At 41.6% G+C, this 16562-nt stretch overlaps 1 protein-coding gene across 1 annotated transcript in view; it reads left to right on the top strand.

The window, feature by feature from the left end:
• TMEM144 (transmembrane protein 144) overlaps positions 1-16562 on the top strand; it is a 46818-nt gene that overhangs the window by 11080 nt on the left and 19176 nt on the right. Inside the window, exons 2-6 of the mRNA XM_061191774.1 lie at positions 2027-2198; positions 4308-4430; positions 7409-7508; positions 9149-9229; positions 16007-16088. Of these exons, the coding sequence (XP_061047757.1) occupies positions 2090-2198; positions 4308-4430; positions 7409-7508; positions 9149-9229; positions 16007-16088 (495 nt within the window). The 5' untranslated portion in view covers positions 2027-2089. The remainder of the gene's footprint in view (positions 1-2026; positions 2199-4307; positions 4431-7408; positions 7509-9148; positions 9230-16006; positions 16089-16562) is intronic.

Raw genomic sequence — 16562 nt, 5'->3', positions numbered from 1 at the left:
CCTCATTTTTCTGGTTCTTTGTTTTTGTTCTTCTGTGTATTAGATAGGCTGGTTATATTTTCTGATCTTGGAGAAGTGGCCTTAAGTAGTAGACATCCTATTCATCCCAGCAGCACACTCCCCCCTGGTCACCAGACATGTATTCTCTAGGAGTGCTTCTTATATGGGCTGCATGAGCCCTTTTGTTGTGTTAGGGCCAACTACTGTGGGTACACTGGTAGGTGTGGCTGGTCCTCAGCCCAGTTGATTGCCAGGCCCTGCCTAGTGCAGTGGCTGCTGGCCACTGGTGGAAGGGACCAAGTCCCAGCATGGCTGGCTGTGGGGACCATGTTGTCCCAAGGCTGGCGCCCACTCACTGGTTGGTGAGGCCAGCTCCTGAGGCAGCTGGCTGAAGTGCACCAGGGGGTCATGTGTCTAGTGCCAGCCCAGTGTGGAAACAGAGACTCCACTCTTAAAGAGAGAATACAAAATCTCACATGCTGTACTAGTGGTCTAGCACTAGTTCCATGACCCCCTAATGCAGAATCAAGTCCTGCAAGCCAGGGGGTCCTGGAGCTAGTCTTGGTCTGCTGATAGGCAGGACCAGGTTCTGCGGATACTGGGGACTAGGGGGGGCTACCTATGGCTTCTGCTGGCTTGCTAGTGGGTTGGGCTAGTCTCTGCATTGCTGGCTGCTTAGCCTCGGGCATCACAGGACTGGTGACAACTGGCCTTTGGGCGAGGCCAGATTCCAGTGCCAATAGGCTAGTGGGAGGACTTCAAAATGGTGCTTGCTAGCACCAGTGTCCTAGTGGCAGCATGAGCTCCTGAAAATGGCTGTTGCCAACATCTGTGACCCCAGGGTGAGAACTGCTTGCCTCCTGCCTCTCCAGGCAACTCTCTAAGATCAGCAAGAGGTCTGACCCAGGCTCCTTTCATATTACTGCCTCTGCCCTGGGTCTTGGAGTGTGTGAGATTTTGTGTGTGCCCTCTAAGAGCAGAGGCTCTGTTTCCTACAGCCCTCTGGTTTTCCCAAATGCAAGTCTCGCTGGCCTTCAAAGCTAGACGTTCTGGGGACTCATCTTCTCTGTGCAGGATCTCCGGTCTGGGGAGCCCAATGTGGGGCTTGGACCCCTCGCTCCTTGGGGAAATCTCTGCAATTGTGATTATCCTACTGTTTGTGGTCACCTACCCATGGGTGTGGGTCTCGACTCTACTGTGTCTTCACCCCTCCTCCCATCCCCTTGTGGTTCCTTCTTTATATCTTTAGTTGTAGAAGATCTTTTCTGCTAGCCTTCAGGTCATTTTCATTGATAGTTTCTTTGTAAATAGTTGTGATTTTGGAAGGAGGTAGGCTCAGGGTCTTCCTTCTCCACCATCTTGGCCACCTTCAAGAGATTGTTAAAGAGATCTTTAGGAGATTCTTCTATCTGTTCAGTTTTTTAAAAAGTCACAAATATAATTTCATGAGCTATTTAAACTAGTACACACTGAGGTGGTGCTAAAGTGCCTTTACCTCTAGGGGATCCTGAGTATGTAGCAACAATACAATTAAATGTGCCCTTAAGCTCGTGTTAAATAGTAGAACAGCTTGTGCTCAGAAGGCACTGATAGTTCTCAAAGTCTTCACCCGTGCCCTGTCATTTACTTGTCACAGCAACCAATTGAACTGAACAGGATCCTGGTACACAAATCTTCATTATACAATCTACACACACAGAAGAATTTCTTTATAATATCATACAAATTGTATCCAGGTCTTGGAAGAAGTTAGGTTTTCAAGCTCTGAAGACAAATTTTGCTTGTTTTTCTGTTTGTTTTGTAGGTCAGTGATCAAAAAATATTTGTTGACAAAATAAATGAAAACATGAATGCATGAACATGGGGTGTGAATGTAATACATAATTTCATAATGTCCTAACTTTTTATCTGGAAGAAGGACTCTTACCATACTTTTCAAAAACTCAATAAGTATCATGTATTGATCACAGTTTGCTCACAGATTCACAACTTTTTAATTGTTTCATTTTTATTCCTTTCATTTCAGAAGCTCTTGAAAAGTACAACAAGTTGAAAGTGAACCAGCTTGCTCTCGGGCAGGACCAGAGCCATGAGCAATAACGGAACAGACCTCACTACTGGTTTCATCTCCTCTATTGCAGCCATCCTTTTGTTTGGCTCAAACTTTGTACCACTTAAAAAATATGAGACTGGCGATGGTAGTTATGTTTCCTTCATTGTTAGTCTTAAATTAATTTTAAATGTGAAGTTCACTTCTTTGGTCTTTTATAAATGATGGCTATAAAAATGAATTTTGCTGTACCTGAAGCCAAATGAATAGAGCTTAAAAAAGATCATTTGACAATGCCCATGCCAGGTTATCTGACTGCTAGTCAGCATAGGATAACCTTAAGATTGTGTTTCATCATAAAGCTAGGATGGGGAAAGCTTTTTAGCCATGTCTGCTACGTTTAGAAAAGAAGGACGTTAGCTCTACTGATAACACTTGTTTTGCAAACACAAATTGCCAACACAATTGATATAATAGAAAACAATTTGCACATCACACGAAATTTGTGTTTGCCTATGGGCAATTTTGACTCTGACAAACATAGGTGAACACAGAAAACTGCACCGAGATGAACAAAGATGCATAGTAATGCACAAAATATGCTCACACACACCCCTTCACACAACCGCCAGGTCTGTTACACCATACCCATACACACCTGGTGTTCAAACCCTCATTCACCACCTTCCCAATAATTCACAAGCTACAACACTTCTGACACCCATTTGTATAAGCCAACTTCAGATCTTTTGTAAGGTGAAGTTCCATATTTATTGCAGCATTTGTGAATGTCTTAACCACTTAACCAGTGTAAAACTGCACTACCATTTACCATTTTTTTAGGCTTCTATCTTTTCTTAATAAGTTGTTGATGAAGTTTCTGAGTGTTGTGTCCTTAGCCCCATTTTCCCCCTAAGCTCTGCAGGTTTTATCACATGATTTTACACAGTGCGGTGATGTTTAGGAACACACATGTCACATTGTGGTAGAACTGACTGTAATGTGAATTTTAGGGAAGGAGAAGCAGTAGTTGTTTTTATCTACCTGCCTTTCCTGTTAAAGCCAGGAGGAGGAATTGGGGATGTTATGGTGAAAGCCTGGTGGGAAGCATTGTGTTTTCATTCCAATTTATGTCTTTTTTTTTTTCAACTTTATCTCAGGCTTTTTTCTTATGTCTTTTTACCACTAAGACAATAGAGTTACAAATCTTTTCCCTCCAGAGCCTTTCTTCTTCTTCCCTTTGGAATTAGAACAGGAATGAAAAGTACTAAAAAAATAACAAAAAACATACTAAGGGGTAGAGGACCTGACTTTTGGGTGTTCTACAAGAACTGTGTGATCCCAGACAAACCTTATCCGCTCTTTTGTTCTCAGTTTCTCATTTGTAAAATGAAGTTCCCTTTCATATCTGTGTTCTTACTTTTTTTGTCTTAGAGGTTAACAGCCTTTTTTTCTCTCCTCCACCGTGAGATTGAATAGAAATAGGCAAAATTTTCCAATAGAGTCAAAAGTGCTACACTAAGTTATAACTACCTTAGTATTTTTTCCAGTGTCGATGTTTTCTGTATCCTTTTAATCCCTAAACCCTCTTTCTAAGCCTCAGAAAAGTACGGGTACACCTCATATCACCATGTGACCTTCAAGTAACTGGCAGATGGTAGCCCAGAGCATAGGAAGGGGAGTAGCCCTGACCTAGAAGGCTAATTCTCAGGTCTGGAAAGTCTGACTCATTGGAGACTCTCAACTCCAAGTGCATGAGACCTACATGTGGCCATAAAGGACTTCATGTTTATCCCAAAGTGGCGCGTATGATCCCCAAAGGTTTCAATTACTATCATGCTATTGTGAAGTTCTTAATGCCATGTCTTTGGTGAGGAATGGCACTAAGTATAGCATCTGAATAAAAATATATGGTCTTGGTCTTGCCAACATTCTTTGGTAGAAAACTTTTGATCCCTGTTAAGCAGGAATGCACAGTGTAGAGCAAGCTTTGGAGTCAAGTTAAGTATAAATTCCAGTTTTACAAACTGTTAGCTATTTGGACAAGTTGCTTCATCTCAGATTCATTTTCTGTCTTTGAATTAGGGTTAATTATGATGCATAGTAGTTACAAGAAATATAATAAACAAGTAAAGTGCCTGGCATATAGGCATGCAATAAATTGTGACCATTACTATAATAATTCATTGATATTCCTAAGCACTAATTTCCTCAGATCAGTTTGAACCAATGACACCAATTTTTTTTTTATTTCCAGGAATGTTTCTCCAGTGGGTACTTTGTGCTGCCATATGGTTCGTTGCCTTGGTGGTCAATCTGATATTACATTGCCCTAAGTTTTGGCCTTTTGCAATGGTTGGGGGCTGCATTTGGGCAACAGGTAATATTTGATATAATTTATTCTTTAATCATTTTGTGCTATGATCAAAATAAATCTGGTTCATAATAGAAGGAAACTAAATGAACAATTTAGTTTCTTTCATTTATATGCTCCATAAATATTTTTGGTACGTTTCCTGACTCTTTCCTTTCAATGATTTCTTTCTTAGTTCCTGGTAGATAATTGTGATAGTAAAATTATTACTATATATTATATATATAATTATATAAAATTATTATAGGAAAAATGTTTCACTCGCTATCTGTTCAAGCATAACTCATATATTAGTTTAAGTGCTCTGGTCTTTCTTTCTTTCTTTCCCATTATGTTTGTCAGAAAATATTTATGAAACAGTCGTTTCTACTACTATCACTTTTAGGACTTGTCCTTAAAAGTAGACAAACACAGACACATTATCATTTCAAAAGCACCGGCAGAAAAACAAAAGCAAACAAAAATCTTCCCTCTGTTGCCTTCTCACTGTTGCCTGAAGTTATATAACTAGAATTCACACCTTTGCTTGGCCAATCAGGAATGTTTTACTTCTATTAATATAAATACACCCCAGGAGAGTTTTCTTCTCTTTAGCAAAGAGAATCCCAAGTATCAAGGCTCTCTAGAGGCAATTTGATTAAAAGCAAATAAATTTTTTAAGTGTTAAAAATGTATTGGGTAACTACTTAATTTGAATCTCTACAGAATTAAGTGATTTAGTGAAGATGATGAGTTGGAGGACAAAAGAGTTAACTTTTAAATTTCCACTAGAGTTGTAATTATTATAGCTCACTTATACCTTAGTATGCTTATGGTTGTCATGTCTAATGGGAGAGGGGAACAGATATAGCAACCATTCATCCTGCAGATCTTGACAACCACCATAGTATCTATACACCCAGCAGGTCCCACTGGGAGTCGGTGGGTTAGAGTCTAGTTTGAGAACTGCTGCAGACGGGGATGCTGTAGGTTACAGTAGCTGATTGGATGTGGGGAGCAGAGGAAAGGGAGGAGCCAATGGTGATGTAGGGATTTTATCATAAGTGATTAGGAGAGTGATGGTGTCATTGACTTGGATGAGGAAAACAGGGAAAAGAACGTGTCTGAAAGGGAAAATAATGAGTTCAGCTGGGACCTTTTGAGCTGAAAGTTCCTGGTGTTGGAAATTTCTTTTTTTTAAAATAAATTTATTTATTTATTTATTTTTGGCTGTGTTGGGTCTTCCTTGCTGCGCGCAGGCTTTCTCTAGTTGCGGCGAGCGGGGGCTACTCTTCATTGCGGTGCGCAGGCTTCTCATTGCGGTGGCTTCTCTTGTTGCGGAGCACCGGCTCTAGGCACGCAGGCTTCAGTAGTTGTGGCTTGCGGGCTCTAGAGCACAGGCTCAGTAGTTGTGGTGCACGGGCTTAGCTGCTCCATGGCACGTGGGATCTTCCCGGACCAGGGCTCGAACCTGTGTCCCCTGCATCGGCAGGCGGATTCTTAACCGCTGAGCCAGCAGGGAAGCCCCGGAAATTTCTTATTCGCACTAAAACTCTGGAGAAGGTCCAGGCTAGCACTGGGAGCATGTGACTCTAGCTGATAGCTGAAACCATGACACTAGTCAAGTACCCAAGAGGTGGGGTGTGTTCTAGGGAAAATATTCAGAGGGCATCTAAATCCAGAAGGTGTGATGAGAAAGAGCAGCCCGAGAAAGAGAGAAACAGGAGGGAACTGGGAGATGGAGAGATCTTGGAAACCAAGAGAGGGAACCTTTCCAGAGGAGATTGACTGAGACCAGACAGCCAATCAAGAACTGGAAAGACCAACCATGAATTTAGTCCTGAGCACGAAGCACTGGGTGCAGGAATCCAGAAGACAAGTTGGTGAGCACGGGAGAGCAAAGTCTGGGGCCGTACTGGGACAGGGACATCTGCCAGTGGTTGGCCCTGGTTCGAGCCGGAGGGGATGGTCACTACTGATTTTATCATTGACCAGCTTCTGCAAAAAGACATAAAACAGAGACCTACGCTAAGGATGAAGAGCATTGGTGCAGTTAGGCAAGGAGCTAATTCAACATTTTCTCTGTAGGATTTTGCCCTAAGCCTGGCTCTTTTAGCAGTCATAATCATGAGTTTAAATGCCAAAACATGTGGCTGTTTTATTTTTAAAATGATGAATTGCGTTTTACCAAGTTTGTCCAAATCCCATAAGCTTTTTTTTTTCATTTTTATTAAATCTTTATTTTGTTTTATTTTTTAAAATTTTTATTGGAGTGAAGTTGGTTTACAATGTTGTGTTAGTTTCTGCTGTACAGCAAAGTGAATCAGTTATACATATACATATAACCACTCTTTTTTAAGATTCTTTTCCCATATAGGTCATTACAGAGTATTGAGTAGAGTTCCCTGTGCTATACAGTATGTCCTTATTAGTTATTTTATATATAGTAGTGTGTATGTGTCAATCCTAATCTTCCAATTTATCCCTCCACCCCCCTAACCCCCTGATAACCATAAATTTATTTTCTACATATGTAACTCTATTTCTGTTTTGTAGATAAGTTTATTTGTAGCCTTCTTTTAGATTCCACATGTAAGCAATATCATATGATATTTGTCTTTGTCTGACTTACTTCACTTAGTATGATCATCTCTAGGCCCATCCACGTTGGTGCAAATGGCATTATTTCATTCCTTTTTATGGCTGAGTAATATTCCATTGTATATATGTACCACATCTTCTTTATCCATTCCTTTGTTGATGGACATTTAGGTTACTTCCATGGCTATTGTAAATGCAAATCAAAACTACAATGAGGTATCACCTCACACCGGTCAGAATGGCCATCATCAAAAAACCTGCAAACAATAAATGCTGGCGAAGATGTGGAGAAAAGGGAACCCTCCCATGAGCTTCAGTTGAAATTAAAATAAAAATTAATTCAATTGATAAACATGTTTTCTGTATTGGAAATAACACCTTTCTTCTGTATATTTCATCTACAGGAAACATTGCAGTTGTCCCAATTATCAAAACCATTGGTTTGGGCCTTGGAATCTTAATCTGGGGATCATTTAATACCTTAATCGGCTGGGCAAGCTCAAGGTAACACAAAGCAAAGTGTTTCAACTATGATTCTCCGCACTCACACTCTGTGTAAGGCCAGTGCTAAGAATGGGACTAGCTGAGAGGAATAATGCTTGGTTCCTACCCTCACAGAGGTCACCACTGGTAAGGCATACACATAACATATGCTACCTTGAACTACCATTTCCCTTAAGTTCTAAAGAAGTGATCTAACACTCTGATCAAGATAAAGTAAAGAATTGTCTCTAGGGAACAAAGTAGGGAGAGAGAAAGGACACTGATATTTATGTTCCCTTTCTATGTGTGGCAATTTGCTGGACATATTATATACATTATTCCCATCTCATTTTCACAACTATATGAGGTAAGTGCTATCTTATAAGAGAACTGACACACAAAGAAGATGAGGGACTTGCTGAAGTTCACAGAGCTAATCAGCCAGATTCAAACCCAGGCCTGCTGGTTCTAAAGCCCACATTCTACCCTCTAGGGTCTGAGCCAGTGTCAGCAAACCCTGGTCCAGCTTCCCAGCCATTTTTGTAAAGTGATATTGGAACACAGCCAAACACATCCATTTAAGGAGTGTCTGTGACTGCTTGTTCCCTATAATAGTAGAGGTGAGTAGTTGCAAGAGGCCACCCAGCCCGCAAAGCCTAAAATATTTACCCTCTGGCCCTTTAAGGGAAAGTTTGCCAACCCCCAGCTCTAGAGCTGAGCTCTCCAGATAGGGTCACCGCAAGCCACATGTGGCCATGTGTATTTAAATTTAAATTAATTAAAATGTGATAAAGTTAAGCATCGAGTTCCTCGGCTGCACTGGCCACGTGTCAAGTGCTCCATCGCCGTATCTGGCGGAAGCTGCCCTGTTGTCCAGTGCAGCCTGGGAACAGCCTTATCATCTGAGAAGATCCTTTTGGACTGCACCACCCTCAGTCAGCATTAAGATGAACGTTCAAGTTGAGTTTGGGAAAATAAATAGAAAGGGGGCTTTTACTCTAACCTTGCTTTCCGGGCTCCTCTTCCCACTCAAAGCACTACAACAACCTCAGTTATAACAAAGCCAGTTAACTTCCAGTACATTCTTTGCTGTCCTTTCCTCATCCTCGCCCTGCTTTTTTACAAGTGCTATTTTCTTTTTCCTGTCCTTGCCTCCTTTCTCTGGCCCTGGGTGGTTCACAGTGATTGTCGGTGATGATCACTACAACCTCAAGGCATGGAAAAAAAAAAAAAAAGAATTTAAAGGGATGCCAAAGAGCAGGGATCTTTAACCAAGCAGTTATTGAAGTCTATTTCAAGTATTATACAAAGTAGCAGTCAACTCATCAGCATTTGATTATCCACTTAATCTATTTTTTCTTCCTTCTTCCTTAGTCTTAATGAGAAAGGGACTTTTCTTTTAGACAAGTACTTTTACATATACTAGCTCATTTAATCTTAAGAAACCTGTACGTGAGGTATAATTATAGGTATAATTGTCCCGGTTTTAAACATGGGAAATTGAGGCACAATAAAGATAGTTAACTTATCCGAGTCACAGGTAGTAGGTGAGAGACCTAGGATTTCAATCCAGGAATCTGACCCCGAGTCCATGGCCTTAAACACTGTGACGAACACATATTCAACAATATCTACTTTGATATGACTCTTTCAATTTCCAGGTTTGGCTGGTTTGGAATGGACGCAGAAGAAGTGTCAAAACCACTGCTCAATTACATCGGAGCCGGGCTGTCAGTAGTAAGGTACATGGCCATTTCTTATGATTTAACTCTTCTTCCCAACATTCAGAACACTTGTTAAAGATCCTGATGTGTTTACATTGCTTTACACCCACGTCTCATCAATCAACATAATTTTTTCTCAGATTCTTCATTTACATTGACAGGCATGGCTTCAGAGGACAGAAAGTATCAGGTCTGGGGTTAGGGGCCCCAGCCTCAGTGGTCAAAAGCTCTGAGACCCTGGGAAACCTTTTAGCTGCTGTGAAGCTCATTTTCATTATCTGTAATATTCAGAAAAATCATAAGACATAGCTCATAAATGAGGATCAAATGGAATTAAAGTATTTTGCGAACTAGAAAATGCTATAAGTCAATGTTATTCTGGCTTCCTGATGCTCTGAAATAGCCACTGATTCTCTCTTATTACTCATGTATTCTTTGCCACTCAGTTTCCACTTTCCTGTCACGTCACTCAGCTCTTCTCAACCCGCTCAGATAACCACTCTCTCACCTGTGACAACACACACCTGTTTGGAGATGTCTAGTTATATTCACTGTATGAATGAGGATGAAAATGACTTTGAATCTCTGAATGGCAGTGTTCAGTCCACAAAACCATCACAGAATTAGGTCACCTTAGATTTGGTCCCTTTTCCTCTCTAGACTCCATCTGTGTTTCCCGTCAGCACCTCTCATAATGGATAGTATTGCCTGCAAAGATTTTAGTACTTTTTTATTCTTCAGGGAAAGAACACTATATTTCCCTTCCTCCTGCGGTTGATGGCTTTTCTCCAGCCACATTCAGGAACAATCTCTTTGTCGTTGAAATGTTGCCTTAGAGAGTTCTTCCAGGCCAATCGGAGAGGAAATAACATTGATTATTCTAAAATAGCAGATTCTTGACATTTTTGGTTAGAGGCAATTTTGTATATTTTGTACAATTCACATAACATTCGAGCTTTGAAGAGCTCTCTCAAAAAACATTTCTTTACACCCCAAAATTGGAATGTAGAATGCCTTAGTCTTGACTTAATGATAATTTGAGGCCAATTTATCCAGTCCATCAGGCTTTGTTTTTCTCCATATTCCTTCTTCCTTTAGAAAGTGTACATTCTCTAAAATTACAAATTATTCACGTTCTATCACTTCTTCTTGTGTGACCTTGGGCAAATCACTTAATTTCTCTAAACCTTGGTTTTTTCATCTGGGGATAAAGTGGGGATAATAATTGCACCAGCCTCATAGGATATTTTGAGGATTAAATAAATATGTTCAGTGCTATGTATAGTGCTAGACACATGGCTAACGCTCTATATGGTGGGTAATTTTAATTATGATAGTCACTCTTTTAATTAATAACTATTGCATGTTCGGTTACTGTTACCCCTTTGGGCCTATGTTGTCCATCTCAACAGTTAACTAGCCAGCGTGTCTGGGAGTCACCCAACTTAGTCTGGATCTTGGTCTGAGGCAGGAAAATGCAGTGATCTCTTCTGTGGTGCATCCTGGCTCTCTTCTAAGTTTCTTTTGTTGACCTGAAACAAATAGATGGCCAGATTGTCCCCAGCAAAAATGGGTTTATTCAGGATCAGCAGAGAATTGCAGTTCGGGGTCTGCAACCATGGCGAGCCAGTACAAGTCCCTCACATCAAGGGAAGGAGAATGCTTTTATAGAGGACACAAGGAAGTAGGGAGGGTTATAGTAAACAAGGAGTCCATGGCTGTCAACTGGCTGAGGCCTGGCCAGGAAGGAAGAGGGGTCTTTCTCTTTCCTGTTGGGCTCTGCTATGATCACAGGGCATGTGACCTCCCCATTCTGGCCTCTCGACTCTATTTAACTGAGGTTTCTGTTTGTTAATAATTTTTACCCTTTACTAAAAGGAATTTCTGGAACCTTTCCATTTTAACTCCGTTAAATCAGTTTGTTCTGAAGGGAATTCATTGAAATGACTTGGAGCTTCATAGCCAGTATAAGGAAACTTGGTATCTGGTTACATTGGTTTAGGATGTTGCTTTTCTTTTTAAAATGGAAACAATTGCTCCCATCCTCTGTACAGTCAATTGTAAAGCGTTGCTAAGGTCATGTCTAGCCTTACGTCTTCCCTACGTGTTATCCAGGGTAAGTATCAGTCAGTCTCCATATCCAAGACCACCCCAGGCATCTTAAACAGCAGAGGGTTTAGCACAGGGAATTGTTGACAAAATGTGTTATAAAGCCCAAAAGAGCAAAGGGAGAAAGTGGCATCACCCAAAGCCCCAGGGCACCCACCCCAGCTGGCACTGGGGGGAGAAATGTGTCTGCCCTGAGCTGACACACCTGCAGCCATCCAAGGCAAGATGATGCCTGACCCCCCCCCCCCACCCACCGCTGGCAAAGCCGAGATGAAGCACAGTTTGGGCAAATGTAGTTGTCAGTCTTCTAGTTCCCATGGCTCAGGGTGGATGTGGAGCGGATACCAAGAAACAAAGTCCAGGACGCTCTCTTAGACACGCTTCAGTGAAAATCCAGGAGTTGGAGTTCACAAGAAGACAGATTTCCTTTTCTATTAAAAAAAGGCTTTGAGGACTTCCCTGGTGGCGCAGTGGTTAAGAGTCTGCCTGCCAATTCAGGGGACACGGGTTCGAGCCCTGGTCCGGGAAGAGCCCACATGTCTCGGAGCAACTAAGCCTGTGTGCCACAACTACTGAGCCTGCACTCTAGAGCCCGTGAGCCACAACTACTGAGCCCACGTGCCACAACTACTGAGCACATGTGCCACAACTACTGAGCCCACGAGCCACAACTACTGAGCCTGCGTGCCACAACTACTGAAACTCGCGTGCCTAGAGCCCGTGCTCTGCAACAAGAGAAGCCACCGCAGTGAGAAGCCCGGGCACCGCAACGAAGAGTAGCCCCCGCTCACCGCAACTAGAGAAAGCCCGCGCACAGCAATGAAGACCCAACGCAGCCAAAAATAAATAAATTAAAATTTTAAAAAAAAAGGCTTTGAATTATCCTTGAATCTACTCTCCATTCTTTTCTCTACTTCCTTAACTTGCTTCCTCTGTAGAGTTGCGTTGTGAGGAAACCCAGATCTTTGGTTCTAGCGGTTAGCTTTCTTCAGAGCCACAGTCCTTACATAGAACTGCGGACCAGGCTAAACATCTCGACGTGCATGCCCCCCGGGTGCCTCCTACTCCATCTCAGGTGGGGCTACCTGTGGAAGGGGACCCGGCCAGGTCAGGCACAATGTCAGCCCTGCACATACCCTGGGCTGGTGGTTCCTTTCTATCTGCCTTTAACATTTCCCAATCAGAATTACTTTTCTTACTTTAGCCTTCCCTGAAAACTGGTCCCTCTCGCTGCGTTCCTTCTCTACGTAGAAGGTATTAGCCACAGTCATTCAAATTCAGAACCTCGGGCATCTTGAATTTTTTTTCCTTTGTACCCAACCCCAGATCAAATCCTGTAAAATTCTTTCTGAATCTTTCACAGGTTCCTCCTCTCCTTTCCCTCAGTCCCATACTACCTACCCACCTGTATACAGTTGTAAAAATCTCACATCTCATTTCCCTTGTTCCATTCTTTCCTGTTGCCAGTATGACTTGCTTGTATCTGTTCTCAAATCAGGACATCACTCTTCTATTTAGGAACCCCTGAAGGCTCCCCACTGGATTCAGAATAAATGTCTCCTTAATCCAGCATGTCCTCCACAGTTAGAGATTCAACACTTCTTCCTAGCACAGTTTCACCCTGGGTTGTCAGTTCACTGACCCAGGATTACTTATCATACCCAACACTTCCCTCAGCCCCAAAAGCCCTTTCCTCTGCCTCCCTGAAATATCAGTTAAGATTTCCCATTCTATATGATGTTTTCTCGATTTTCTTCTTCCTAATTATCAATAGAATGAATCGCCCCTAAACGCCCATTGTATTTTGCACTTCTTCTATTACCCACATTCTCAGGGTCTGTGTTGTATTATTCAGATAACCCTCTTTATCCTTAAACTATGAGATCCTGAAGGACAAAGTCTGTTATTTTCTTTGTGCACCATTTCTCCCACCATCACTATCAGACTTCGCTGCACAGTGCTTGACATATAATAGATGCTTGTTGAAATCAGTTGTCAGTGTAAACACACACGTGAGTTTTACTAATAGTAATGTGTGTAGGGTTGCAAATCTAGGGAAATTGGAAAGGTTGAAAGTATAGAGAAGTACCCTTGCATATAACATATTGATTTATTTTTAAAGTTTCCCATGCTTTTGAAAGCATTCACAGACTCGATCGTGGAACTTTGTGTTTGACACACTGTACCAAGTTTTTCAAGTCTGTAGCCCAGAAGACCTTGTGATCTATTTGTCTTTATGTTCATATCCATGAGATACATCTCATTACCTTGTCCTAACTTAGTGCCACCAGATTCCCTCTTGACCTAATTGAGCTGGATTCTTCTTTCTGACTTACCCATTTTGTGTCTAGTACACAGGTTCAGACCACTGATTTCTTAGTCTTCATTTCTTCCTCATGCTCAGCACCCCATCCCCCATCCGATTTGTAGTTAAACTTCTCAACTGACTAACATATTTTGAGATTTTGAGATTTTATCATTTGCCAAAAAGTACCCTGAGAATTTTGTAGCCATTATTATTTAATTCGCATCACAGTTCTGTAAAGTGGGTATATCTCCATTTTTTATTTTATTTATTTATTTTTATTTATTTATTTAAAACAATTTTTTTGGCTGCATTGGGTCTTTGTTGCTGTGCGCGGGCTTTCTCTAGTTGTGGCGAGCAGGGACTACTCTTCGCTGTGGTGCACGGGCTTCTCACTGTGGTGGATTCTCTTGTTGCAGAGCACGGGCTCTAGGTGTGCGGGCTTCAGTAGTTGTGGCTCGGGGGCTCAGGAGTTGTGGCGCATGGGCTTAGTTGCTCTGTGGCATGTGGGATCTTCCCGGACCAAGGCTTGAACCCGTGTCCCCTGCATTGGCGGGCAGATTCTCAACCACTGTGCCACCAAGGAAGTCCCTCCCCATTTTTTAGATGAAAAAAGTTGAGGGTCAGAGAGGTTAAGTGATTTGTTGGAGGGTCACACAGGTGTTTGAAGAAACACTCTAGGGCTTTTCTCTGTGTCCTTCAAGTATATTTCTAACATATCATCCTCTATTGCTATTAGAAAAACAGACGGGTCTATACAAAGTAGAGGGTTTTCATGGTAACTTCGAAAAGAAAATGCAGTTGCAGTGTCTAATGTTAGCTTTGCAAATTAACATATATATGAGTGCACACACATGCCTATTTAACAATTAAGATAGACACATATAATCAGGTTTTATGCGTTCAATTTTACTGAGTGTCAGGTACTTCGAGGACCTTGAAGCAGATGGAAAATGTAGTTCCTATCTTCTATTGAATTGGAAAGTCTTTAGAGAAAAAAGATTACATGGACCTGTGGCAGATGGTCTGGACCGCGTGATGACGATACTCAGTGTTTCGGGAATTCAGAGAAGAGGAAGATAGGGGAGGACCGGCCGGGGGTGGGGCTCCCTTCTCACAGTCAGCACTTCACATCTTCTCTAGTTTGGGTAAGAGGTGAGGACACGGTGTGTCCAGCTAAGGAAGGCTCACAAACAGTACACACAAGCTTGGAGCAGGGGCTGGTCAGGGAAAGAAGTCCATGGGGGAATTATGTTGAGAAAGGTTGAATGGGGCATGAAGCAGAGAGCAGTAAAAATCAAAGTGAAACTTGAATTTCCTATGGAAAGGAATATGGACCCATTCAGGTTTATAAAGCAACCAAGAGACTGAACTAAGGAAGCTAACTCGACATTTTTAATTTTTGTACAAAAGATAGCATATCTGGGTTCACTAGTCTGCACTCAGCTACCCATACTATTTCAGTCTCATGTGTGCTTTGAAAACTTCTTATATTGCTTTAACTTTTGAACCATGCAAATGTTTTTAAAAAGGAATATCAAAAGTATACCAAAGTTGTTAGTTTCCTTAAGTTAATTTAATATTTTAACACATTTTAGCATTTTTGCGTGGTTCAAAAGTCAAGATCAGTGAGGCATTTGTTACAAAGATACTGCACATAAATAGTCAGTGCCTTAGGAGAGAGAGGCATTAGGCTTAAGCGTGTGTTTTTATCTCTTAAAATATACTCTGGAGGTCTTTCCATGTCAGAACACAGAGGGCATCCTCATTCCTTTTTTATGGCTGTGTCATATTCCACTGGACGATCATGAGGGTTGGCTCACCTGAGTGTGGCTGTACTTGTGTTAGAGGTCCTGGAGCAGGACCGGTGGGATTACGAGTGGACACACCTGTGCCTTTGGTCCATGGCCCCAGGGTCTCCTCTGTAGGGGTCGCACAGTTCTGCACTCACACCAGTGGTACTTACCTCCTCGAGTTTGTCCAATTGAGGATGTTAAGCTTTGGGGGGGTTTGTCAATAGAACTGGTGAGATATATTCTTTCAAGGTGTCTCCATTTGTGTTTTTTACCATGTGATTCCAGGGTTAAGCATGAATAAAAAGAAAGATGGGGCCATTGACTGAAACAAGAAAATCAGGAGAAAGATCTGATTTGGGAGGGAAGCTTATGAGTCTAGCTTTTAAGCTGTTGTAATTAAGGACAAGGAGAGATGTCAAAGAGAACAGCAGTGCTGGAGAAATGGCAGGACCCCTGAAGAGGCAGTTTGGAAGTAATCATCGTATCGTTAAGACTTAATTTAAGCTGTGTTTTCCCTTAAAATTCAGGGAACTTAATGTGAACCAGGGTTATGATAAATGTCACTAAAATTTATTTTCTTTGCAGTGCTTTCATATTTTTGTTCATCAAAAGCAAAATACCAAATAACACATATTCTGTGGACACCACACCATTAATAACAGAGCATGTGAGTAGAGAATGAGAACCACCTTGATCTGAAACATATAATTAAGATAAAAGGAAAATGCACGGATTTGAACGCAGATAAGAGGGTAATGGGGTATTTTTTTAAATCAGGGCTATCTGAAATATTTTAGCATATTTATTATGGCTGGGTCTATGTAACAATCAATATTTCCACAGTAAAGATGCTCAACAAACACAGAGGTCTACTTATTTTTATTAACGGTAGATCCCTACTAGGAGATGTGCACACAAGCCCATATTTTGGAATAACTTAAGGATTTCCTCAGTACGGGAACGCTAAATACTGAAGAGGAACATGAAAGTGACTTTAGGAAGGGGGAGGAAGGAGGTTTTAAAGTAGGACTGGGGGAGGGCAGGGGCCATAGATAAGACAAAGCCAGTGAAAGGGTAAATCAAGTCACACGAAAGTGGGAATTAGACTTGACTTTCTTCTATTTCTCTTTTCTGCCGTATC

This window comes from Eubalaena glacialis, chromosome 5 (assembly GCF_028564815.1).
Source record: "Eubalaena glacialis isolate mEubGla1 chromosome 5, mEubGla1.1.hap2.+ XY, whole genome shotgun sequence".
In the NCBI taxonomy this organism is placed as follows: Eukaryota; Metazoa; Chordata; class Mammalia; order Artiodactyla; family Balaenidae; genus Eubalaena; species Eubalaena glacialis.
This window is presented reverse-complemented; position numbering and strand designations above follow the sequence as displayed.